The 24,963-nt window shown below is 39.3% G+C and overlaps 1 protein-coding gene across 7 annotated transcripts in view; it reads left to right on the top strand.

The window, feature by feature from the left end:
* Positions 1-24,963, top strand: part of MDN1 (midasin AAA ATPase 1) — a 139,026-nt gene that overhangs the window by 52,781 nt on the left and 61,282 nt on the right. For 6 of the 7 annotated variants that reach the window (XR_006786102.1, XM_045842556.1, XM_045842553.1 and 3 more), the window contains exons 30-46: positions 157-295; positions 2,855-2,985; positions 4,013-4,157; positions 5,984-6,113; positions 10,916-11,134; positions 11,820-12,017; positions 12,947-13,155; positions 13,849-13,971; positions 15,734-15,931; positions 16,944-17,051; positions 17,416-17,604; positions 20,551-20,640; positions 20,743-21,006; positions 21,115-21,376; positions 22,623-22,782; positions 23,590-23,706; positions 24,598-24,806. Coding sequence is in view for 6 of the 7 variants with exons in the window: in XM_045842556.1 (XP_045698512.1) it covers positions 157-295; positions 2,855-2,985; positions 4,013-4,157; positions 5,984-6,113; positions 10,916-11,134; positions 11,820-12,017; positions 12,947-13,155; positions 13,849-13,971; positions 15,734-15,931; positions 16,944-17,051; positions 17,416-17,604; positions 20,551-20,640; positions 20,743-21,006; positions 21,115-21,376; positions 22,623-22,782; positions 23,590-23,706; positions 24,598-24,806 (2,891 nt within the window). In the remaining variant the exon portion in view is untranslated. The remainder of the gene's footprint in view (positions 1-156; positions 296-2,854; positions 2,986-4,012; positions 4,158-5,983; positions 6,114-10,915; positions 11,135-11,819; positions 12,018-12,946; positions 13,156-13,848; positions 13,972-15,733; positions 15,932-16,943; positions 17,052-17,415; positions 17,605-20,550; positions 20,641-20,742; positions 21,007-21,114; positions 21,377-22,622; positions 22,783-23,589; positions 23,707-24,597; positions 24,807-24,963) is intronic. The other variant, XM_045842555.1, reaches the window with a different exon arrangement.

Here is a 24,963-nt window from a genome sequence, read left to right as displayed (position 1 = left end):
GCACCCTGGGCTAGGGGTGCAGACGTGTGTTGGCCAATAGTGTCTGCTGCTACAGTGAGGCTCTCACCAGAGCTCCTCTCTTTTGCTGACTGGGCTGTTGGTGGGTGTGTATTTAGAATTCATTCTCCTTGGTAATCTGGTGTGTATCTCTGACAGGTGTGGGAAAACTACCATTTGTCAGGTGTTCGCAGCCTTGGCAAATCAGAAATTATACTCAGTCAACTGCCACTTACACATGGAGACATCAGACTTCCTGGGGGGACTGCGGCCGGTGAGACAGAAGCCAAAGGACAAGGTTTGTCCAGTAGCAAATGAGGACATTTATTTAAAGGACTGAGTTAACTCTCTGCATGAATCAATTTTGTGCTTGGCGCAGGGTGTTTGATTCCGGATTTTATATGTATCTCCAGGTTTTCACAGGCCTGCAGGGGGCCTCATGAGCGTCCTGTTGTGTAGGATCTGTCCCTTGTTCTCAGTCCTTTATGAGGGGGGATCCCAAAAACTGCAAATTAATTAATTAAAAATTGTGTATTCTTACATGTTTAAGCTTTAGTCACCTTTGAAGTACTCTCCATTTAATATAATACACCTATCAAGATGTTTTTTCACTGTTGAAAACAGTTTTTGGACTCACTGATTTTGATGCCTTTTAGTACTTTGGCCAATTTTTGTTTCACTTCTTCCACATCACCAAAATGTTTCCCTTTGAGGTTTTGGTTTGTTTTTTTTTTTTCTTCCAGAGGAACAAGAAATAACTCTTGGGGCAAGATCGGATGAATAGGGAGGGTAGGGCACAAGGCTCATGCTGTTTTTGGTCAAAAACCAAAACTCAGTGTTCTGTGGGCAGGTGTGCTCATAGGTACCCATCATGACATGGGCAAAGATGTTGAAAGAATCTTCAAAAAAAATTCATTGAGAGACTTCTGGCAAGATGGGAGGCATAGGTGGACGCACTGTACCTCCACACACAACCAAGATGAGAACAACACAATTTAGAGGCAGAATAACACCCAGAACTGACAGAGAATTTATCTGAATGGAAGTCGGACTGCCAAGAAGTTGAAGTAGACCCGTTCGTCCAGAGCAGTAGGAGGGGCGGAGACAAGCAGCTGGGCGGGGGTCACGGAGCTCGGAGAACAGGGAGAACTGGGCGTATAAGGCAACCAGGAGTGTGTAAGGCATCTGGGGCGCACAAGATCACAGCGGGTGGACCCTGAGTACGCAAGTGGCAGCTGGTGGACCCAGTGAGGTGGTGATTGTGGACCAGGGCAGAGCATGCAACCCAGGATCCCAGGGAAGGGACTGAGGTCCCAGGAGAGCGGAGCTACCGCCATTGTTCCCTCTCGACCCCGCCCTCACAACATCACAATCTAGCGACTGGGGTGCTCAGCCCTGGTGAACACCTAAGGCTCCGCGCCTCACCATAACAGGAGCAACCAGACCAAAAAAAATGAGAGAGAGAGACATGTCTCAAACAGAAGAAGAGATCAATGCCCCAGGACTCATCCTTTTCAGTGACGAAGAGATAGCCAGTCTGTCAGATGCACAGTTCAAAACACTGGTGATCAGGAAGCTCACAGAATTGGTTGATTTTAGGAGCAAATTAGATGAAAAAAAAAAATGCAGGTTACCATAAAAGAAATGAAGGAAAATGCACGGGTAACCAATAGTGATGGGAAGGAAACTGGGATTCAAAACAATAGAGTGGACCAGAGGAAGAAAAAAAAAAACAACCAAACAGGAAAGAATGGAGAAATGAGAATTCAAAAAAACGAGGAGAAGCTTAGGAACCTCCAGGACATCTTTAAACGTTCCAACATCCTAATTATAGGGGTACCAGTAGGGGAAGAGGAAAAGCAACAGATTGAACACGTATTTGAACAAATAATAAAGGAGAGCTTCCCCATTCTGGCAAAGGAAATAGATTTCCAGGAAATCCAGGAAGCTCAGAGAACCCCAAAGAAGTTGCACCCAAGAAGAAACACACCAAGGCACATCATAATTACATTAGCCAAGGTAAAAATGAAGGAGAGAATCCTAGAAGCAGCAAGAGATAAGGGGACAATGTTAAAGGGACTTATCTAAGAAAAGAAGATAAAGAAAAAACATGTATAGTAAAAGGACAGCAAACTCACAATTATTAACAACCACACCTAAAGCAAAACCAAAAGAAACTGAGCAAACAACTAGAACAGGAACAGAACCACAGAAATGGAGACCACATGGAGGGTTAGCAACAGGGGAGTGGAAGGAGGAGAGAGGGGGGGAAAAGGTGCAGAGAGTAAGTAGCATAGATTGTAGGTAGAAAATAGATAGGGGGAGGGTAAGAATAGTATGGGAAATGTAGAAGCTAAAGAACAACTAAGTATGACACATGGACATGGCTAAAGGGGGGGATATGGTTGGGAGAGGGTGTACAGGGTGTAGGGGAGTGAAGGGGGAAAAATGGGACAACTGTAACAGCATAATCAATAAAATACATTAAAAAAAAAAGTACAGATGCTATGTCTGGAATTCCTGGTGGTCAGAATGTATTCTGTAAAGACAGAAATGCTCAGGCAACATTGTGAAATAAAAATTAAAAAAAAAAAATTCACTGAAACTGAACGTAGCCTCTCACAGCAATGTCAGCTGGTGACTGATACAGACGGATTGCTAGAATATTCTCCTAGTGAGGGAAACCAGTACTGCAGGGGACCTGCCCTCCATAAGATCATCCCATTTATTTTGAGGGAGATCCCCGTTGTGCTTTCTGACAGAATGATCACGTCCCTCCAGCAGACACTAGCTAGCTTCATGTGTGTTGTCTTGTGGACAGTCACCTTTTAATTTCACCTCCTTTTCCAAATTATAGGAAGAAGTTGATACATCAAGACTCTTTGAGTGGCATGATGGGCCTCTGGTTCTGGCCATGAAGGAGGATAGCTTTTTCCTCTTGGATGAGATCTCACTGGCTGACGACTCCGTCCTGGAAAGACTCAACAGGTATATATATTCCCTATGTTTGGTTTTGCTCATCTTGTTTTTATAGATATTTTTGTGAATAGTAAATAGTTGATAGAGTTTCTACTCTTTTCGCTTCAGCATGCAGAATCTCCTTTAAGAGGCCTAGTTTTTCTGTTTTGCTGTCAGTAATCAGAAAGATGGGACTCTGGGATGGCTAGGATGAAACAAATGAGCCTAAGTTAAAATTCTTTTTATGGCAAATCATATAGCCATTGTCTTAATTTTTTAGAAAGTACTAGAATCTGCATTCTCGATATTATGGCTGTAAGGCCTCTCTTAACTTCAGACCTATATGAATCTTGATGATATCTATTTTTCACTCCTTACTGAGGTATAATTTACATATCATAAAATGACTCGCTTGAAATGTATAATTAAATGAACATTAGTAAAGTCACTGTTTTGCAACCATCATAATACAGTTTTACAGCACTTCCATGATCCCAGTACGATCCCTTGTGCCCATTTACAGTTTATCTCTGATGCCACCTCCTCCTACTAATCTTTTTGTCTCTAGATTTGCTTTTTCAGGACATTTCATATAAGTGGCCTTTTTTTTCATTTTGCAATAATGTTCTGAGGTTTATCTGTGTTGTAGGCTATCAATAGCTTGTTTCTTTTTACTTCCAGTAGTATTTCATTGTGTGGATATACCATATTTTTTCTCCATTCACCACTTGGTCGTTTTGGGGTTGTTTCTACATTTATGAATAATGCTGCCATTAACATTTACATGTGAGATTCTTTTTTAAAACAAATGCTTTCCTTATTAAGGGCATACGTGGAAAAATGAATTCTTTTTCTTGTGATCAGAAATACTGTTCCATCACACAGGAATTGAGATAATGAGTCTTTTTCAAATGTGTGAAACCATTTACTAATGTGAAAGCTTAGCAGAGGAGATAACTTTCTTTTTCCTTCTTAAAGAATGTTGAAGCCATAAAATAGGAAAAATACATAAGCCTTTTCTAATAATATATTCTCCATTTTTTTTCCTGTCATTTAGTGTCCTTGAAGTAGAAAAGTCTCTGGTATTAGCAGAAAAAGGCAGCCTAGAGGACAAGGATAATGAGGTAGAGCTGTTGACTGCTGGGAAAAAATTCCGTATCTTAGCAACCATGAACCCTGGGGGTGACTTTGGAAAAAAAGAGGTAAAACCATGTTCTCAAAGCATAATTTATTTTAACTTTTTGACCATAGCTCATTGGCACCCTTAAATGCAGTATGTAAAAATGCATTTAGGATTCTTATGTGGGGTAAAACCTGGGTAAAAGGTAAAAATCCAGAAAGATAATTTAGGATTATTACAAGATTAAAAAATACTTCAAACAGATAAACATTTCCTTATTTGATATCGCACTTTGTGTGTGTGCCTGAAATTTCAGTGTTCCATTCACTTTGCCCAGGTCTTTACGTACATTAGTATAATAAATTTTCCTAAGAGCTCTGTGAGAAAGTTGTTTTTCTACTTTCATGGATGTGAAAATTTAAAACTGAAATTTAATCTCAAGCTGTGCTACTAGCCTATATTCTCTTACACATGGGTGTGGCTTTATGAGCGATTTTAAAGTGTTGAGAAGTCACAGCCAAGAACCTCTTTTGGTTCTGCAGGTGAACCATATCTCTTCTGTCAGGGTTCTGTGGGTCGCTGTCAGTCTTTTGGAAAGAAAAGGGTGGGGGTGTTTCCTTTTCTACGAAAGGTAATGTTCAGCCAGGATCCAGCCAGGATCTAATATTCAAGCTCTGCGGTTCTCAGGCTTGTGAGGCCTCTCAGTGAAGTATGTGTGGTGTGTGGGACCCTAGCCTGTTACAGTTAGGAAGAGGGTAGTGTGGTAGCAGGTCAAGGATGATGGGAAGAACCAGGGGTTGGGTGTGACTGAAAGCAGTTCAGATTCCTGGTAACTTGGTGGGTGCTTAAATGCAAACATGATATCTCAGGCCTAATTTTTCTCAGTAGCTTAAGACAAAAGATTATATCACTGTCCTTCAAGAAATGTTCTGAAGAGAAGAAATAAAATACACTATGGTTTCAAACAAAATATGAAAACTGGTTATTTGGCAAGTGGAAATGACACAGAGGACATGATTTCAAGGCTGTGTATGTTAACTTGCCTATCAGGTTAACTTATGTTTTTCTTAGCCAAAGATTGCCAACTTTTATTTTGCATACCTAGCAAGCAGAGCAAGGTAGGATTCTGAAGACCAGAGGCGCTCCTTGTCTAGGCTGGCTATGAAGAACACTCATGTATTCCCTGGGTCTTAATTGAGCTGCTCTGAGTACAAGCATTGTTCCTGGTTTTGATGTGGTAGGCTATACAGTGAAAGGACTATATTGTCAAGTAAAAGGAAAGTGGTAATTACATGCGTCATTGCAGACATTTGTGAATGGAAGTTAACTGACCAATGGGAAGGGTAAGGGGAATCCAGACTGAGGGCAGAGGCCTTAAGAACGGAGGGACTGCACAATTCTTTGTTATACAAGAGGTAAAATATATACCTCATGATCCTACTCTCTGAGCTACATAAAAGCAGTTTTCCTTTATTTGAGACAGCTCTGCCTATGGGAAGATAGCATTATTTTCTCTAAAGCATTGGTTATATAATTGCAGGTAAAGTAAAGGAAGGGCCTGGCTTAGGGGAAGGTGTTCAGGGTAGGGAGTTGCCCACTGGGGCTGGAATCCTGTTTGTTATACCGTGTAGTACATGTTATATACCATGTACTACTTTGAACTTCTGTGCCATGTCTGTCAAGAAAGCGATGGCAGCAGTGACTTGGAAGCTGTGGTAGAGATTAATGAGATGACATTTAGAAGGAGCCAGGACAAAGCAGGTCTTCATTAAATTGTATGTAGTAGTAGAGTTAATAAAAGAAGTGTTTGGTACTTGCCAGGCTCACAGCTAACAATTTTTAAAAGGATTTGTTTCCTAGTTTTCCTTATAAGTATTGTGTTCACATTGCAGTTTGTGTTCCTTACAGCTGTCTCCTGCCTTAAGGAACCGGTTTACGGAAATATGGTGCCCTCAGAGCACAAACCGTGAAGATTTAAAACAGATTATTAGCAGTAATCTTCGTCCAGGATTGTCTCTGGGCAAAATAGATCATAAAGGTGAGAGTCTTCATGTGGCAGTGGTGGGAATGGGATGGAGCATCTGTTGGCTGGACGTGAGAGGTGTGATGTAGGGCATTTGCAGTATGTACACATGGTCTATTATAAGGAGGAGGGGAGATAGAGAAATAGGAACAAACTAGATCTAAAAAAATATGATATTAGCCTGTTACCATCTATTAAAATACCCCTTCTTCCCATTGCCTCCTTTACTAGGGTTATTAAATTCTAGTTTCCTTATTGCTTCACCTGTTTATAGAACTTTGTTAAAAAAGATTTTATTTATTTATTCCTAGAGAGTGGAAGGGAGGGAGAAAGAGAGGGAGAGAAACATCAATGTGTGGTTGCCTCTCATGTGGCCCCCAGTGGGGACCTGGCCTGCACCCCAGGCGTGTGCCCTGACTGAGAATCAAACACTGCAACCCTTTGGTTCACAGCCCACACTCAATCCACTGAACTATGCCAACCAGGGCTTAGAACATCTTTATAGAAGGTATGTTAGCTAAAGATAAGGAAAATTTGGGTTTGATTTTAGTTTTTTTCATTTTTAGAAAATGTTTATGGAATTTTTCAACCATATTTCTTTAATTGTCATCAGCTAATTTATTATTTTACTTCATTAAAAATTTTTTAAATATATTTTATTGATTATGCTATTACAGTTGTCCCATTTCCCCACTTCACTCCCCTCCACCCTGTACACCCTTTCCCTCCTACTCCCCACCTTTAGTTCATGTCCATGTGTCATACTATAAGTTCTTTAGCTTCTACATTTCCCATACTATTCTTACCCTCCCACTGTCTGTTTTCTACCTACAATCTATGCTACTTATTCTCTGTACCTTCCCCCCCCCCCACCCCCCTGTTGCTAACCCTCCATGTGGTCTCCATTTCTGTGGTTCTGTTCCTGTTCTAGTTGTTTGCTTAGTTTCTTTTGGTTTTGCTTTAGGTGTGGTTGTTAATAATTGTGAGTTTACTGTCCTTTTACTATACATGCTTTTTCTTTATCTTCTTTTCTTAGATAAGTCCCTTTAGCATTTCATAAAATAAGGGCTTGGTGATGATGAACTCCTTTAACTTGACCTTATCTGAGAAGCACTTTATCTGCCCTTTCATTCTAAATGAAAGCTTTGATGGACAGAGTAATCTGGGACATAGGTCCTTGTCTTTCATGACTTGGAATATTTCTTTCCAGCCCCTTCTTGCCTGTAAGGTCCCTTTTGAGAAATCAGTTGACAGTCTGATGGGAACTCCTTTGTAGGTGACTGTCCCCTTATCTCTTGCTGCTTCTAGGATTCTCTCCTTCATTTTTACCTTGGCTAATGTAATTATGATGTGCCTTGGTGTGTTTCTTCTTGGGTGCAACTTCTTTGGGACTCTCTGAGCCTCCTAGGCTTCTTGGAAATCTATTTCCTTTGCCAGAATGGGGAAGTTTTCCCTTATTATTTGTTCAGATATGTGTTCAATCTGTTGCTTTTCCTCTTCCCCTTCTGGTACCCCTATAATTTGGATGTTGGAATGTTTAAAGATGTCCTGGAGGTTCCTAAGCTTCTCCTCGTTTTTTTGAATTCTTATTTCTCCATTCTTTCCTGTTTGGTGGTTTTTTTTTTTCTTCCTTCTGGTCCACTCTATTGTTTTGAATCCCAGTTTCCTTCCCATCACTATTGGTTACCCGTGCATTTTCCTTCATTTCTTTTATGGTAACCTGCATTTGTTCATCTAATTTGCTCCTAAAATCAACAATTCTGTGAGCTTCCTGATCACCAGTGTTTTGAACTGTGCATCTGATAGGTTAGCTATCTCTTGGTCCCTCAAAAGGATGAGTTCTGGGGCACTAATCTGTTCTTCTGTTTGAGTCATCTCTCTCTCTCTCTTTGGGGGGGGGGGGCAGGGTCTGATTGCTCCTGTTACAGTGAGGGGCAGAGCCTTCGGTGTTCACCAGGGCTGGGCACCCCAGTCGCTAGATTGTGATGTTGTATGTAAGGGCGGGGTCGAGAGGGAACAATGGCGGTAGCTCCGCTCTCCTGGGACTTCAGTCCCTTCCCTGGGATCCTGGGCTGCGTGCTCTGTCCTGCTCCACAGTCGCCACCTCACTGGGTCTGCCAGATGCTGCTTATGTACTCAGGGTCCACCCACTGCGATTTTGCGCGCCCCGGATACCTTACCCGCCCCCAGATGCCTTATGTCCCCAACTCTCCCTGCTGTCTGCACCTTGACCTGCACCCGGCTGCTTGTCTCCGCCCCTCCTACTGGTCTGGATGAACAGGTCTACTTCAACTTCTTGGCTGTCCGACTTCCATTCAGATAAATTTTCTGTCAGTTCTGGGTGTTATTCTGCCTCTAAATTGTTGTTGTTCTAATCTTGGTTGTGCGTGGAGGTATGGTGCGTCCACCTATGTCTCCATCTTGGCCGGAAGTCCCAAAAATTTTTATTATAAAAATATAGGTTAAAATTTATAACCTAGATTTACCAATTTTTAAGATACCCAGTAAGAGTCGAAGAGTCAAAACATTTATTATGTGGTTCTTTTTTTTTTTTTAGAGTTCTAAGTTTATTAATTCTCTTATGAAAAATCTGCACAGTCATAACAGATAGTCACTGAAGAACTTTTACTTCTTTTTGCCAGTGCCAGCATTGGTCTTTGGAGTCCCTGACCTTCTTCATTCTGTAATGTTTCTTCTTCTGTTTTCTTAAGGTCATCTTCTCATACAGGGCATGTCTTGCAAGTCTGTATTTGGGGTCATTTTCTTTGCGTGATCCAAGGACTCATAAATCATGCCAAAGCCCGTTGTGTAGCCACCACCAGATCAGCTTCTGAATCCAAACACAAAGATGACATCTGGTGTGGTGTTACACATTTTGGCTACTTTTTTCCGAGTTTCTGTCTTAGGTGCTTCTGCTTTCCCAGGGTGGAGGACGTCACTGACCATTTGTTTTCACTGAAGTAGTGTGTTGGTCAGGGACTTCCCGGTCAAGGTAGTTACTGTGTTGTTCATGATGGTGGTCAGTCTTCAGGTAACCAGGGAGGAAAAGCAGGTGGTTCTTTTTGAATTGAGCCTAGATTGCTTTGGTATATATATTTTTAAATTTTTTATTGAAGTATGATTGACCTACGGTGTTAGTTTCAGTATACAACATAGTGATTTGATATTTTTATATGTTGTGAAATGATCAAGACTAAGTCTAGTTAACATCTGTCATCAAGCTGTGTATACGTGTAACCCTAAGTAGTATTTCTGAAGGTGGAAATGAAGAACTTCTTCTCTTGGTTACGGCCTGCTTGCTCCCCAGAAAGATGTTCTCATTTGCAGTGCTGTCAGCAACCTAGTGAATGTGCCTCCTTGGTAATCCTTCCAGCATGGACTTTTCTATTTTTTTAATACTCACCTGAGAACATGCTTATTGATTTTAGAGAGAGGAAAAAGGAGGGAGAGAGAGGGAGAGAAACATTGATATGGCAGAATCATCGATTGGTTGCCTCTTATATATGTCCCAATTGGGGACTGAACCTGCAACTCAGGTTTGTTCCCTGACGAGGAATCAAACCCATGACCTTTTTGGCTTATAGGAGAGTGCTCCAACCCCCAGTGAGCTACACCAGTAATCATTATTTATTTTTAGGTAATATTCTTTATTACATTTATCACATAGGTTTCTATATTATGTTACCCCTTAATATTTTTTGTAAAAAAATATTATGAACTCGTACATACATGAACTCGCTTACTTTATCACTTATCTTCTTTGTGTTTAATAGTCATGGTTCATTTCCTCTCCAATAGTGGATAAAATTATCCATTTTATTAAGCTGTTGATATAACTCAAATTTATTTCACTCTGAAATGTGGACTCAGGTACCGTATTTAATATTTAGTTGAAACAGCATTTAATTTCTTTCCTCATTATTACTGGACTTTTCCTCTTGAGCTGTCATTTTAAGTTCCTTCTAAAGATACATGGTTTTTTCTGTAATTAGTGTTTTATGTCCTGACCAGTTAGTTTTCTGCTAACTAGTTCTCAGTGTAGTCTTGAAGAACATTGTTGAATAGTCTTTTCATATTGTAACAGTCCCGATTCCTCCCATTGTGTTTTCTTAAAAAAAAAAATCCTTTGGTATTTATACTTTTAATTTATTTATTTTTTCTTTTTAGATAAATGTTTACTATTGACTTCAGAAGTTGTATACGTAAAGTGATCTACTAAATTTAATTGACAGTGCTTTAATCTATATATAACTATTTAAGAAGTGTTTTATTTCCAAATATTTTACAACATGAAACTGTGATGAGTAGAAGAGCCTTTTAACCTAAATCATGAAACAAAATTTATGAATTCTGTAATTTGCTCAATTTTGATAGATTTAACAGAAACACTCTGGCCTTAGTGCCACTAAAAATGTGGTATTCCCCATTCCAGGCAGTCATTTTATAATGTAGTAAAATCTGTATATTTTCTAAGATCTTTGTATCCTTCAGAATGGTGTCTGAACATGAACCAAATGAATATTTCTTTGAGTTTTCAGGGTATAATTTCTAATACTATAATTCTTCAGGTATTTTTGTTTAAATTTAAAAAGTTCTTGAATGTGTGGAATGCTATACATGAACCCTTTGGGAATGCAGTAGGAGCTATGGACCACCCCCCTTTGTACAAAAAACATTAACGTGAATTCCCCCAAATTTGCATATACTTGTAATTTCAAGGATCATAGAGTTGCTTTAGGCCATCTGTGGGCCCCAGGGAACAAGTCCCTGTTGTAGAGAGTTTGTAAACAGTGCACACTTACTCCCTTGTGTCATAGGTGCTGATGTAGCTGAAGTGATGCTGGATTTCATTGACTGGCTAACCCACCAGGAATTTGGCCGAAAGTGTGTGGTCAGTATCAGAGATATCCTGTCGTGGGTTAACTTCATGAACACGATGTGGGAGGAAGCTGCTTTGAAAAGACCAGGGACCATCTCCACTGTGACGTCTTTTGTCCATGCTGCATGCCTGGTGTACATAGATGGAATAGGTTCAGGTATGTTGTATCTTAGCTGGTGGGGACAAGGGGTTCAAAGTGGAGTTTTAAAATGGAGCAAACCTAGACCTGTTACCCAACTACTTTATTAGAATCACTTACTTTAATATTTCCAAGGCTCAAAATGGCTTTCTTTTCTTTTTTCTTTAAAACTCATCTTGAGAAAAGATATGCCAAAAACTTCTCATTGCTTATAGGCAGTGGACTTAGTAAGCATGAAATGATGATTGTAAGTAGAAAGAAGACTTTTGGAAATGCCCTTGATTCTGAAAAACTGGATAATTCTTAATATGAATGGTCATTTGTAGTTAATGGGCCTGAATCCTTTAGTTTGTTTTACATTTGCTATAATTTCATAAAATTCAGTATTTAATTTCTGTTTTTTTTAGCCACGAAGATTAGAAATATAAACCAAAACAATCAGTAGTACCACATTAGCCATTCATATCTCCATGCTGAGGAGTGCCTGGAGTGCTTCCTGAACTACCTTTTGCTGAATTGATGATCTATAAATTGTGGAGAGAAGGAAGCCAGACTTCTTCCTTATGACCGCTTACATTAACAATTGTGTTTCGGCTATCATTCAGCTGGGGCTTCATTTCCCCAGGAACCTGCCCAGAGCTCCTGCTGAATGGTTGTGGAGCTCTTGGTGTTGTGCTGTTTGATGAACTTGTCTGTCTTTTAGGGGTCACTTCCTCTGGGTTTGGTACGGCTCTCTTGGCTCGAAAAGAATGTCTGAAATTCCTAATCAAGAAAATTTCCAAGGTAGTCCGACTTACCGAATGTCAGAAAAATGAATTAAAGATTTATGACAGACTCAAAACCAAAGAATTCACTGGGATAGATAACCGTTGGGGAATTCATCCATTTTTTATACCAAGAGGTAAGAGTGATTTTAAATAAATGAAGATTCTCTTCTTGTACATCATAGATACTTGACTTTTTGTTTTAGTGTGTCACATTCATGATTATTTTTGAACTAGTTATCTGAATTAAAATCTGGTCTGGCATAACCATAATTTTGTTAGTGGTTAAAACATATAACCATTCACAAAACATAGAAGCATATAAAAATAGGGGAAAATGTAGTCTTTAATCTATGATTAAATCGTCTTGTAAAAATGCATGTATTTGTTTGTTATTTGGTGCTCAAAATAAGAGCTTTCCTATGTACCAACTCTAGAACCTCATCAGCTTTTGCAAAAGTAGGTTCGTGAATCTTTGAGGGAAGGTTGGTGTCACCTATTTCCCTGTTCCTGGCATCTGACATATGTAGCCCAGCATTCATAGACATTCAGAAAATGTCTGTTGATTGAGTGAATGGATGAATGAATGATTAATTGGGAAATGCAGGTGATGCATCCTGAATTGTTTTGGTGGCCTAAAACCTTGGATGAGATGGTTTAATATGGAATCATGTGGCCTACATGCCTAGATTACACTTGACTTTTAGAAAAATACCTGCTTATAAAGGTAAATTGTACAGATACCTGTAGTATTTCCAGGTATCGGTTGTGATAGGGAAGATAGTGCTTGCAGCTAGTCCTATGTAGTAGGCACATATGTAGGTGTAAGAGATGGAGAGATTTGTGCATCAGTCACAGCTGAGGAAAGTGCTGCTGGCTCTTTCTCTCTAAAGCATTTTATGGGCCCCAGAGTGAGCAAATGTTGAAATAGGGTTGAGCATTACACTACAAATGCTACTTCATTTACTGACAGTCTTCTCGGTGCATCCTTATAGTCTTGGGTTGGCATGTGTATGTTATTTGGTGATGTCCAGCTTATCTATGGATTTTTTCCCCTCCACTTAAGGACCTGTCCTGCACAGGAATAATATCGCCGACTATGCACTCAGTGCTGGCACCACAGCCATGAATGCCCAGAGGCTCTTAAGAGCTACAAAACTGAACAAACCCATTCTCCTGGAGGGCTCCCCTGGCGTGGGCAAGACAAGTTTGGTGGGAGCATTAGCAAAGGCATCAGGCAACACCCTTGTTCGAATCAACCTGTCAGAGCAGACGGTAAGTCATAGGCAGAGGGAGTACGTTCGTATCTGTTTACAATTCCCTAATCAGGAATAGTTAGGACATTTTCAGTATCCCATATATTTTCTGGCTATACAAGACCACAGCAACTTAACCTTCCAAACTAATTCTCCTTCTGAATTCATTAATAGCTAACATCTGTAATAATTCTTTGGATGTTTTACTTTAATTTTCTTTTGAGAATTACCCATATCAGTATTTATTGTAATACAACCTCTTTTTATTTTGGTCCTTTCTAAAATAAAAATTTGTAGAAGTAAAATAACCATTAAACAACCTTATGAAAATATGGACCAGAGATGACAAATTAAACGAGAATCTCTTGGAATGGGGTCTGGGAGCAGAGCGTGGGCATTGCTGGTGGGTTTTGTTTTAAATTTTTTTTTTAAAGCCCACCAGTTAATTTCCAGGTATAGCTGCAGCCGAGAACTACTGATTTGGAGCTCTAGCTCCCGTCACTGATTCTGGGGCATTGTAGCAAGAAGGTTCCTGGGGGCATGTCTGGGCTCCTTGTGGAGAAGGCTGGGGTGAATTACTAGTTCTGTCTCGGGAGTAAGAAGGAAGAGTGGCACAAGGCCCAAGAATTTAGTATTTTACATTTTGGCTCTTGGAATCCAGCTAATTTTTTATGTAAGTTTTGCTTTTTTTCACTTCTGTCCCCTCTCAAAGGACATCACAGACCTGTTCGGAGCAGATCTACCTGTGGAAGGTGGCAAAGGAGGAGAGTTTGCCTGGCGTGATGGCCCCTTGCTGGCGGCTCTGAAGGCTGGTCACTGGGTTGTGTTGGATGAGGTGAGGGGACTGTCCACCATGCCACAGACAGGGTCTCACATGTGAAGAGCAACCATGCTTTTCATAGCTCTAGGGCATTTCTCAGTGGATGATCATGCTATTGCCTATTTAAAGACAAATTCTCTAATGAAAAGAATCCTCCATTGTTTCTTTTAATAATAAAAATAGTCACTTGCTGGAAGGCACATTTAGAGGCCCCTCTATATGTATTACCTCCAAACTTTCCTACTTTTGTAAGTAGCCTCCAGAGCAAAACTACCTCCTAGTTAGTGTTTTCTTATAGGCTCTGGCAGGTATGCTCTTTGCATTTATTTCATGGGTGTTTTACAAACAGTGTCAACCACCTCATGTTTTACTAGTGCAACAGAGAGACTGGGGAAAGTTATCTTAAGAAGAAACATACAGAAATGGCGAGGAAATGATCAATGTTATATGTGCATATTTGATAAATTATTGACCAGAACAGAGCACTTTATGAGACGTGATTAGGGCTAAATAACCGTGACAGGTAGCTTGAAATATGAAAAAGTGATTTAAAAACATTAAAAATTTAAGGCTGTGGCCAAAGGAGTCAAGTCAGAGTGAGAGGTGCCATGTGAGTTCAGGAAAGGGCTAGGAAGTGGTGGTAGGGTGCTTATGTGATTAGAGTCATGAAAGTGTGACAGGTGAGATGTGACACAGGCCCCAGCATTCCCCAGGTTCGGACCCCTTTGGTCTGCAGTCAGAGGACATGCTGGGGCATTCCTTTTCTCCTGAGCTGCTAGGGGACATATTAAGGAGAGGGTTCCCTCCTACCCCAAAAATTTTTTTTGAAAAAGATGTTCAATACAATATTCATTATCCAGGAAAAAGAGTGCCTAGTTGTAAAGCTTAAGACTTCACTCCAGTGGGTGAAAATTCATCTGGAGACCACAAGACATTCTAGACTTGCAATCATACCTCAGTGCGGCTTTTAGAACTTAGCCTGTTTAGAAACACACAGTGGAATTTGTGCCTTATTGTGCTTGTGTAAACATGACATTTGACATTCTAACATAGTTAGGGTTTTGCCATTTGAATTTTATTGATTCATATTTTTCCAATTGAATTTTTCCAATTGAATTTTTCCATGTTTCCTAAGAACCACCCATACATCCCATTCCTGAGCTCTGAACCTAATGTGGAGACCTCCATTCAGCTCTTTTCATTTTTGGCACAAAAATCTTGTGTTTGTTCTTGTTCACAAAACTGTTGGTAAATGATAGCTGTGTAGATCCACTTTATGTAGTTTATACCATGACTTTTACGCTCATTTAGAGATTCATTCAGTATTTGAGCTGGGAAAGTTATTTACTTACCTGTGTATGTAAAGAGCTATCTTTCCTTATCTTTTAAAATCTCAGAGTGTAAAAATGAGATATCTGTATATTGGCCAGGTTTTTTTGTAAGCTATTATTTATAGAGAAGGTCAATATGGTGCACATAATGGATACCGTTTAATTTTAGAAATTTTAATTGCTTTTTAAAAATTCAGTCGATATTTATTTTGTTTACTGAAAGATTATTGAGAATTTATATACATCAAATCTAACATGTATATGGTATAATAATAGGATGCATATACATCAATCCATCACTCAAGTTAAGAAGTAGAATGTAACCAATATTGTTTGAGCTTCCTCCTCTTGAAGATAGCACTGTCTTTTCTGCCTGGTATTCCTTTGCTTTTTGTTATAGTCACACACCACATATAACACATGTATGCATTTTCTTCTCCATATAGCTCAACCTGGCCTCTCAGTCTGTATTAGAAGGACTCAATGCTTGTTTTGACCACCGAGGAGAAATCTATATTCCTGAATTAGGGATGAGCTTTCAAGTACAGCATGAAAAGACGAAGATTTTTGGATGTCAAAACCCCTTTAGACAAGGAGGCGGGAGGAAGGGCTTGCCCAGGTCTTTTCTTAACAGATTCACTCAGGTGAGATTTCCTGTTACCATAGACACCACAGGTAGAGTATAGGGTGTGATACGACTGTTGGTGTGTAGCTATTAGGAGGTTCTCTGTGAGAATGAGACAGTCAGTTTAATGATCTGGTTTTCAATTTCATGTCTTTATATGATGAATATTAATGCATCTGATTCCCATCATCACATCTCTCCTGATGTGAATCCCTTTGTCTTCTGCCCCAGAGGACCTGGGGTATTATTATCAGTTGGGGGAGAGTAAGGTCACCGCCCTCTGTAGGATTCTATTACTATGTTCAGGATTAAGGCCAACATGTGACCTTTTCAAGTGTCTATTAAGACATCAAAAGAATTTTATAATGAAAACAATGTATTTTAATAAAAACAAGTGAGAGAGAACAGAAAACTACCACAAAGAATTAAAAATCTATATTCTCCATTCCGAAGTCAACCATAATTCAAATTTGGCATATTATTGCCTTTATTCACATTTGCAGAGATGGTAGGATGTCTTTGTGTGTATGTTCCATGGTTCTAACATCTGTTTTTTACAGTTTGGCTAACCTAGAGGTTTGGAAGTGGCTTTAGATGTTGGCTTTGTTTAATGTCCCTGCCCCTTGATAATTAATAATTTGCTAAGTATCTTCTAAGAATAGTTTATTATAAAACATTTCAAACATATTGAAAAGTTGAATAGATTTATAGTGAATGCTCATATGTCTACCATCCAGAATTTTTGTAGGGTATTTTAAAAAATAAATATACTAAAAAAAAGACATTGCATGTATCTTTTTCTCTTCATTAGAGTTGAGCTAACAGTTGCTTTATATTTCAAAAACTATTTGATTCTGTATCCTAAAAATGCAAGAAAAGATATCTCTAGAACTGAAAATTTATATACATATATGTATAACTAAGCTATTGTTATTTTGATGATAAGTAAAATTTTACATCACCAGTGATACTAATTTCTGGTGTTTAGTAAAGAGAGACTTGCACCTCCATGTTACTTTTGGATTTTATAGGTCTTCGTGGACCCCCTTACGGTAATTGACATGGAATTCATTGCCAGTACTCTCTTTCCAGCCATTGACAAAAATATTGTTAAGAAAATGGTTGCTTTCAACAACCAGGTAAGTACCTATTTGTATTAACTGTTCTTTATTTTCCTGCCTATAATTGAGCTATCATTTTCTGAGCATGGGACACTTACCAAATTACTAGTCTAAAATAAATCACATAGAATTCTACAAGTTTACAGTGGAAGGGAAGCTACTCATTTGAGGGTTACAGTAATTCAGTTCTGTCGTATGTTTCAATGTTAATGTTTACAGGGTATTTCTGACATTTACAAGTCTGGATTAGAAAAGGGGAGACATCTGAATCAAGCCTGTTAATTTCTGTTCGGATTATGTATGCATTTATAATACATTAATGGTACTTAATGCAGTGCCCAGTAGTGATACCTGTTTTCCAATAAAGGCATTTTCTTTCTAGATTGACCATGAAGTGACTGTTGAGAAGAAATGGGGGCAAAAAGGAGGACCGTGGGAATTCAACCTCCGGGACCTTTTCCGTTGGTGTCAGTTGATGCTGGTTGACCAGTCCCCTGGCTGTTACGATCCTGGTCAGCATGTGTTTTTGGTCTATGGTGAAAGAATGAGAACCAGGGAAGATAAAGAAAAGGTTTGTTTCATACTTGCGCACTCGCTCTTTGTTTCTTTCCATCTGAAAGTTCATTTCTTCCTAAGGGAGAGAAGGGGCATACTCACAAAAAATATGAAACTCGGTAAAGCTGCTTGGATATTTAGAAATTAAGGGAAGAGACTATACTTCTACCTATGTCAGGGTCTCCCAGTATAAAATAGTTTGCTTTGGAGTACACACTTTGTTTATCCATCCGAACCCTCATGATCGTAAATTTACCTAAAACAGCATCACCTCCTGTAATAAAGAAATAGGTTTCCAACGTCTTTCCACAAACAAAGGGAAGAAGGAGAAGAAGCAGGAGGAGGCAGGTGATACCCAGTAGGAGAGGAGAGTTTTCTGTTTATAAGTATTTTATCTAGAAAGTACAAATAGATATAAAGAGAAGATAATCTAAGTGGAAGTAAAAATGTATCCCTTCATAAGTAGAAAATAATATTTGAATTCCCAGCGTAATAAACTGTATCGATGCGTGCACTTTACTTTGTGGTATTTACAGACTGGCCTCACTGAACACCTGCAACAGCTGCAGGTGGGAAGTGCCATTGTGGCCTCTTACAGATGAGGATCCAAGGCTCGGAGTCGTGGAGTCTCACAGGTAGCAAGTGGTAGAGCCAGCTCTCAGCACAGATCCATGCATTAGAAGCAGTAACCTCCTCCTTGAAATGTGAGGCTGTGACCATCCCATAGTACACATGGCTTTCATACACCTTTTTTTATGGCAAGTGCCCAGAGTCCTTTTATGTGGTATTCAGAATCTAGTCAGATGTTAACAACTCATTTATTATGTGTAGTGGCTTTCAGTCATATTAGGACAGAATGTTCAGCTACTATTCCTTTAATAACTTTATTGTTACACAACTCATGTACCATTAGCTAGCATTTTAAATTTTTCATTCTCTTAGTAGGTACTGTGCATTATGGCCAGACACTGGCCAGTTGTTGGGTAACTGATGTTGGTCAGATGGTGTGACACTATAGGCTGTGGAAGGTTTCCATCACTCTTCTTTTTTTTAAGGATTTTATTTATTTATTTTTAGAGAGGGAAGGGAGGGAGAAAGAGAAACATCAATGTGCAGCTGCTGGGGGCTGTGGCCTGTGGCCTGCGACCCAGGCATGTGCCCTGACTGGGAATCGAACCTGCGACGCTTTGGTTCACAGCCTGCGCTCAATCCACTGAGCTATGCCAGCCGGGTCCATCACTCTTCCAATTGAGAATTGTTATAATTGGCTAGATAGGTTTTTCTGAAAAAGAAAAAAATGTTAAGTGACAATAGGAGAAAGGCTATAAAAGCTGGAAGGGTTCAGGTAAATTGAATACGATTTAAAAAAACTAAGTAAAACATCCATTATAAATTGTGAAAGTATTTATGATTTTAACTCTGATAGATTATTGGGGGAGGAGATTATACACTTTAGAATGGATTGTATATAAAGCTAGTAGTCGCCTGAACCCAGAGGTAGGTGACAAGAGCACTTTCTCCTGTGCTGCCTTTTGACCCATAGTAAATGTTTGACATTGGTTATAATTTTATCTTCTTTTTCCCCCTTAATGTTTTCCAAACTCTACTCATGTATGTATCTTAAGGTATAATTAACATGTAATAATTATATTAATTTCAGGTGTTCAACACAGTGGTTTGATATTTGTGTACATTGCAAAATGATCACCACAGTGAGTCTAGTTAACATCTGTCATATAGTACAAATATTTTTTTTTTTTGATGAGTACTTTTAGGATGTACTGTTAGCAACTTTCAAATAGGCATACAGTATTAACAGTAGTCACCATTCTGTATACTGTTTCCCCTTTACTTATAATACCATTATTTTTATTTTCTGACTTAGTCTAGTGGCCAATTCTTTATATACGTGTTTGCCACTTTGTTAGAAATGAGTAACTTGGTGAAAATATTTTGCGTGGCTGAAATTTTCTTACTGCTATGGCCTATATTGTTCTTTATTACCCCTGCCCCCTTTTCCCACCCTTACCCCAACTCCTTTTAGGTTTTTAAAAGAAATCCAAAAAAGAAATAAGGCTAATAGGAAGTTTTCTAACAGTATTCCTACTGAGAAAGGGATAACTGGAAAAAACCAGTTAGAGAAATAACTTTGGTTTTCATTTTACGTAAGTGTGTAGACAGATAACATAGTGCTTTTGGAGTCAGACTGCTTTAGATTTAAAATCAGTTATTATGTGCAGATCATATAACTCGTGAATCCTGTTATCCATATCTATAAAACAGAAATAATGCCTATTTTGCAAGGACATGAGGATCAGAAATAACCTCTATTAAAGTACCCACTATAGTGTCTGGCACATAGTAGGTACTCAAGAAGTAGTCATTGTTCTTCATAATAGTCATATTGCTGTTCTCTTTCATCTTCTCTTAGGTTGTATTTTGAATGATGAAAGCAAACTTTTTTCTTCTTTTAATCCTCACCTGAAGATATGTTTATTGATTTTTAAAATTTTTTTTTATTTTTGAAGAGAGGAGGGAGACAGAGAAACATCAGTCCATTGCCTCTCATATGTACCCTGACCGGGAATCAAACCTACAATCTTTTGGTTCATGGGATGATGCTCCAAACCCAGCCAGGGCATAAATTTCTCTTTTCATCTCTAGATTTGCTGTATTATCCCATGGCTTTGTTTTAATTTATGGTCCATTCTCACTGGAATCTCAGATAGTTTGAGATTATGTTACTGCTTTTTTCTTGAGCTCCAATTTGCTTTCATTTTGAAGAATTAAATGTAATCTACCCTTATAAGAGAACATTCTAAAGGTTAAGGATATCATGACTAGTTTTCACACAGTATTGTGACTTAAATTGCTCTGTGCAATTTAAGAAGTGTGTATTCTAGAAGGATTGACTCAATTTGGTGGAGTGATTTGTGTGTCGAATAATACCATCTTCTTTTAGGTCATTGCTGTATTTAAGGATGTGTTTAGTTCACATTTGAACCCGTACATGGGAACCAGACTATTTCATATCACTCCCTATGATGTTCAGGTGAGAAGAACTGGATAATCCTCTCTTCTTTTACAGTTTTCTGATTTCTTCTGCTCATACTACCACGTACACTTGTGAAGTCTCATTGGCTTATCTTTTCAGCTGGGTTACTCAGTCCTTTCCCGTGGTGGCTACGCTACTCCCCTGTCCCGCCATCCTTTGTCAATTCTGCACCAGTCATTGCAGTCCCTGGAGTCAGTTATGAAGTGTGTGCAGATGAGCTGGATGGTCATCCTCGTGGGTCCAGCCTCTGTGGGCAAGACTAGTCTGGTCCAACTCCTGGCACAACTTACTGGTCACACGTTAAAGATCATGGCTATGAACAGTGCAATGGATACTACAGAGCTTCTCGGTGGATTTGAGCAGGTAAATGGTCTGATTGACAGTCTTCTGTGTTGGTAGTAACTATAAGAAGCAGTATTCTTTGACTCTGGCAAATAGCTATTACGAACTGACATGCTGTGCATATTTCAGGTTGACCTTATACGGCCTTGGAGACAGCTGGTAGAGAAGGTGGAAAGCACAGTAAGGGCACTGATAAGAGACAGCCTCCTTATCAGTGCTGATGATGCAGAAGTAGTCCTGCGGGCCTGGAGTCATTTTCTTCTGACATATAAGCCCAAGTGTCTTGGAGAAGATGGTAAAGGAGTCACAACGGAGATTGTCAACAAGCTGGAAGCAGTATTATTACTTATGCAGCGACTCAACAATAAAATCAACTCATACTCCAAGGCAGGTGTGTGTGTATTTGGTTGTGTGTATCAGGTACTTACCATTGTTCATATAACGTTCATTTACAGATAATATATTTGTAAATGCAGTGTCTGTAATTTTTTAAAATAATGATTAATGCTCAACATTTGAAAATCTTTGTCTTAGAAAGTAAACTGATGCGTTACAAAGTATCCACAGTTGGTAATCCTAAACAAAGCGACCAAGGAAGAAAGTCGTTTCTGACAGATAGTTTATTTAGTGTATAACCAGCTGCAGGGATGAATAACTTGCATGTAAAGTTGGTCTTACTGTTTATTGGCCTTTTAAAAAGTTTTAATAATTTCTCAGGAAATTGAGCATTTTAAATTGAAGAATAGATCCCTAAATTGATAGTTAAGATTTATTTAGTAAGTTTATATAGAAAGTGGAAGAAATTCCAGTTAACATGGAAACATAACTTCTCTGATTTTGTGAATCAGCTTTCCTTGGGTATCACAGCTCTGTGCTGTCTCTTGTCCAATGTGTGAAAACAGTTTCATATGTATTTTTTATTATTGTTTATGCTGTTAGAGTTGTCCTATTTTTTTCCCCTTTCACTCCACCCCCGCAGCCCATCCTTCACTTCCATAATCAATCCCTGCACCATTGTCTGTGTACATGGGTGTTTCATATATTTTGCTTAGTTTTCTAATTGTTCCCAATGGGAGGGTAAGTCTAAATCTTACTTCCTCGTGGCTAGAAGCAGGAATTTAATGTATATTACCTGGTGATGTGGTGATACAACAATTTCCAACAAGAAAGAGCAATTGAAAGATTGCTAGGGATGGGCTGTATACACTCTAAAGAAATACCAGTTGTTGTAATCATATGGGCGTTATAAAGGAAGCCTGGTTTAATGACATTGATTGTATCATGCCATCTAACAGCATATTCATTTGGTATAAATGCAGTAATATGTGGGAGACTTTATTCCCCTTCTGATTTTTGAAAAATTATAGCACATAAAGATTATTGATTTTCTCCATCACCCTCAAATTACCTCTAGTAATTCAGCAAGCCATTAAAAAGTATTTTCTGTCTTCCAACCTAATTTTTTTACCTATCTTGTTTAAACCAAACTAAAAATTTTATCCAATTGGCTCTATTATGAAGCTTTAAAAAATTGAGCCAGAAGTTTCTGACTTTCTTTTGATAAACTTTTAGTATTTTTTTATTGTTGTTTTTATTGTTCTGGTTTGAAATTAAGAGCTGTGCCTGTGACATTTCAGAGTTCACCAAACTTGTGGAAGAGTTCCGAAGCTTTGGGGCGAAGCTCAGGCAGTCCTCCAGTGGCTGCAGCCATGGCACATTTGAATGGGTTGACAGCATGTTGGTTCGGGCCCTGACATCTGGAGATTGGCTTTTGATGGATAATGTTAATTTTTGCAAGTAAGAACCTTCTGCCCAATCACAAGTGAGCCTGACAGAAATTTGGGATATGCTTATCAGAGTAGAAACTCAGGTAGTAGGTCTGGTGTGTTTAACCCACTGTTTCTTTACCAGAAATGCATCCTCGGCTGTATTCTGTAGACTTCTTCCTGTGGTGAACAGTGGTAGTTGGTCATTAGATAGCTGCAGGATTTTAGTGAGCTGAGCTGAAGGCTAACAAAATTGGATTGCATCTCTAGCCATCTTTGAGACTGTTTTATTTAACATCAGAATGACCCAGTACTGGTCATTCTTGAATGCAGATTTTTGAAGTGGAAGATCTGACACAGGACCCATGTTTAGTAAATGTGCATCAGAGTATATCACTTTTGATTCTAAAGAAAGGCAAAGGGCAAGCATAAAACTATTGTAGTTACATAGCCTAATAGAAGCTACTGCAGTCCATACGATATGTTTCTCTACCTGGAGCATTTTCAAGAATGTTTTGAGTTGAAATCCAATTACCTTTAAATGGATTTTATACTGTTGGGAAGTAGAGGAGGGGGAAGGGGAAAGAAAGACAATTCAGGGAACTTGCCATCATTTTTCTTATTTATTCAGCAACTATTTTGTGGTTTTACTATGTATGGATCTTTGGATGCCGTACCTTGGGTGTGAAAATGGGAGTTGATGGGGAAGGAAATCACAGTTCTAGGGGAGTGATCTATGCTGAAAAAAGACGTGGGTTGGGGCCGCAGAAGGCCTGTGCGAGGACAGTAGGGTCAAGGAGGCATGTCAGCCTGTCCACCATTTGAACTCTCTGTGCAGCCCCTCAGTGCTGGATCGTTTGAATGCTTTGCTTGAACCTGGAGGTGTCCTCACGGTTAGTGAGAGAGGAATGATAGATGGATCCACTCCCACCATAACACCACATCCCAATTTCAGGTATTTATGCCTCTTATGTCTCTGCCTAAGAATCTGCAGCCTTCCTAGTAGTGGAGGACATTCAGCAGGACCTATTTAGGTATTGTAGACACACCCAGTCATAACTATGTTCACTCATTCATTGGTTCAGTTAACATTATTTATGGAGGTTCTGCTGTTTGCCAAGGTCTGGGGACACAGATCTTGGTTCCTACCATGGATTGGTAGTGAAGGGTAAAAGCAGGGAGACCGTTAAGAGCCTTTTGCAGTAGTTCAAGGAAGAGATAATGATAGCTTATACTAGAAGGGTCAGATGAATGGGACTTGCCAGTGTACTTGTGGGTTGATAAAAAGGAAGCAAAGATGTCATCTAAATTTTTGACTTGGATGACGGGGTATATGGGGGTGCTGTTCATTGAGAAAGGAAAGACTGGCAAAATGTCAGGTTTTGGTGTGGGGAGGGTCATCAGGGAATCGCTGTTGAATTTTGAAGATGTCAGATAGCTAGATGGAGGTGTTCCTGGACATTGAATATGTGAAGCTAATTTTTTCAGGAGAACTTAGTGCTTCCTTTTCTGCTATCTGCAGGTAAGTTAAATGATGAATTATCACAACCTGATTTGGGGGGAATATCTGGAAGTAAGAATTTTAGAGTTCTCAGCACTAAAGGTGTACTGGATATACAAATTCCTAAGGAAAGTAGGTTTAGACAACTGGTTTGCTGTATGATGCATTTTGGAGCTGGAAAACAACACAGCTGACAGTAGCAGACTCTTAATTAGTGTTGTCTCCCTTGATAAGCTCCTTGAAGATGAGCCAAATAAGATTTGGCCTCCCCAGTTTTTACTGAGCTGTACCATTGGTTGCACTGGGATTCTAATTTTTTTTTCCTTTGAATTGCTATATTACTAGACTTTTTCTCTCAATGGATCCTGTTCATGGCGAAATATCCCGAGCTATGAGGAATCGTGGACTTGAAATATATATTTCAGGAGAAGGGGATGGGAGCATGCTGGACGACCTGGATCTGAAAGTTCTGCTGCACAGCCTTGGGTTGGTGGGGGACAGTGTGTGTGACATCCTCTTGGCTCTACACAGAGATACCCAAAGTGCTGTTGTAGGTACGGTGCTTGACTTCAAGGCCTCCACAGAATTTTATTCCTGTTGTTCCATTTGACTGTTAGTCCAGGAAGTCACATTTAGTGTACATAGAAATAGAAATTACCACAAAAATGTAGACATTCTGGTACTCCTTTTCCCCTAACAGCAGGTGTGGGT

The sequence above is a fragment of the Phyllostomus hastatus genome, unplaced genomic scaffold, assembly GCF_019186645.2.
Source record: "Phyllostomus hastatus isolate PE091 unplaced genomic scaffold, TTU_PhHast_1.1 phas_contig_40, whole genome shotgun sequence".
In the NCBI taxonomy this organism is placed as follows: domain Eukaryota; kingdom Metazoa; phylum Chordata; class Mammalia; order Chiroptera; family Phyllostomidae; genus Phyllostomus; species Phyllostomus hastatus.
The sequence above is the reverse complement of the archived record's forward strand: the minus strand, read 5'-3'. Positions and strand labels throughout refer to the sequence as shown.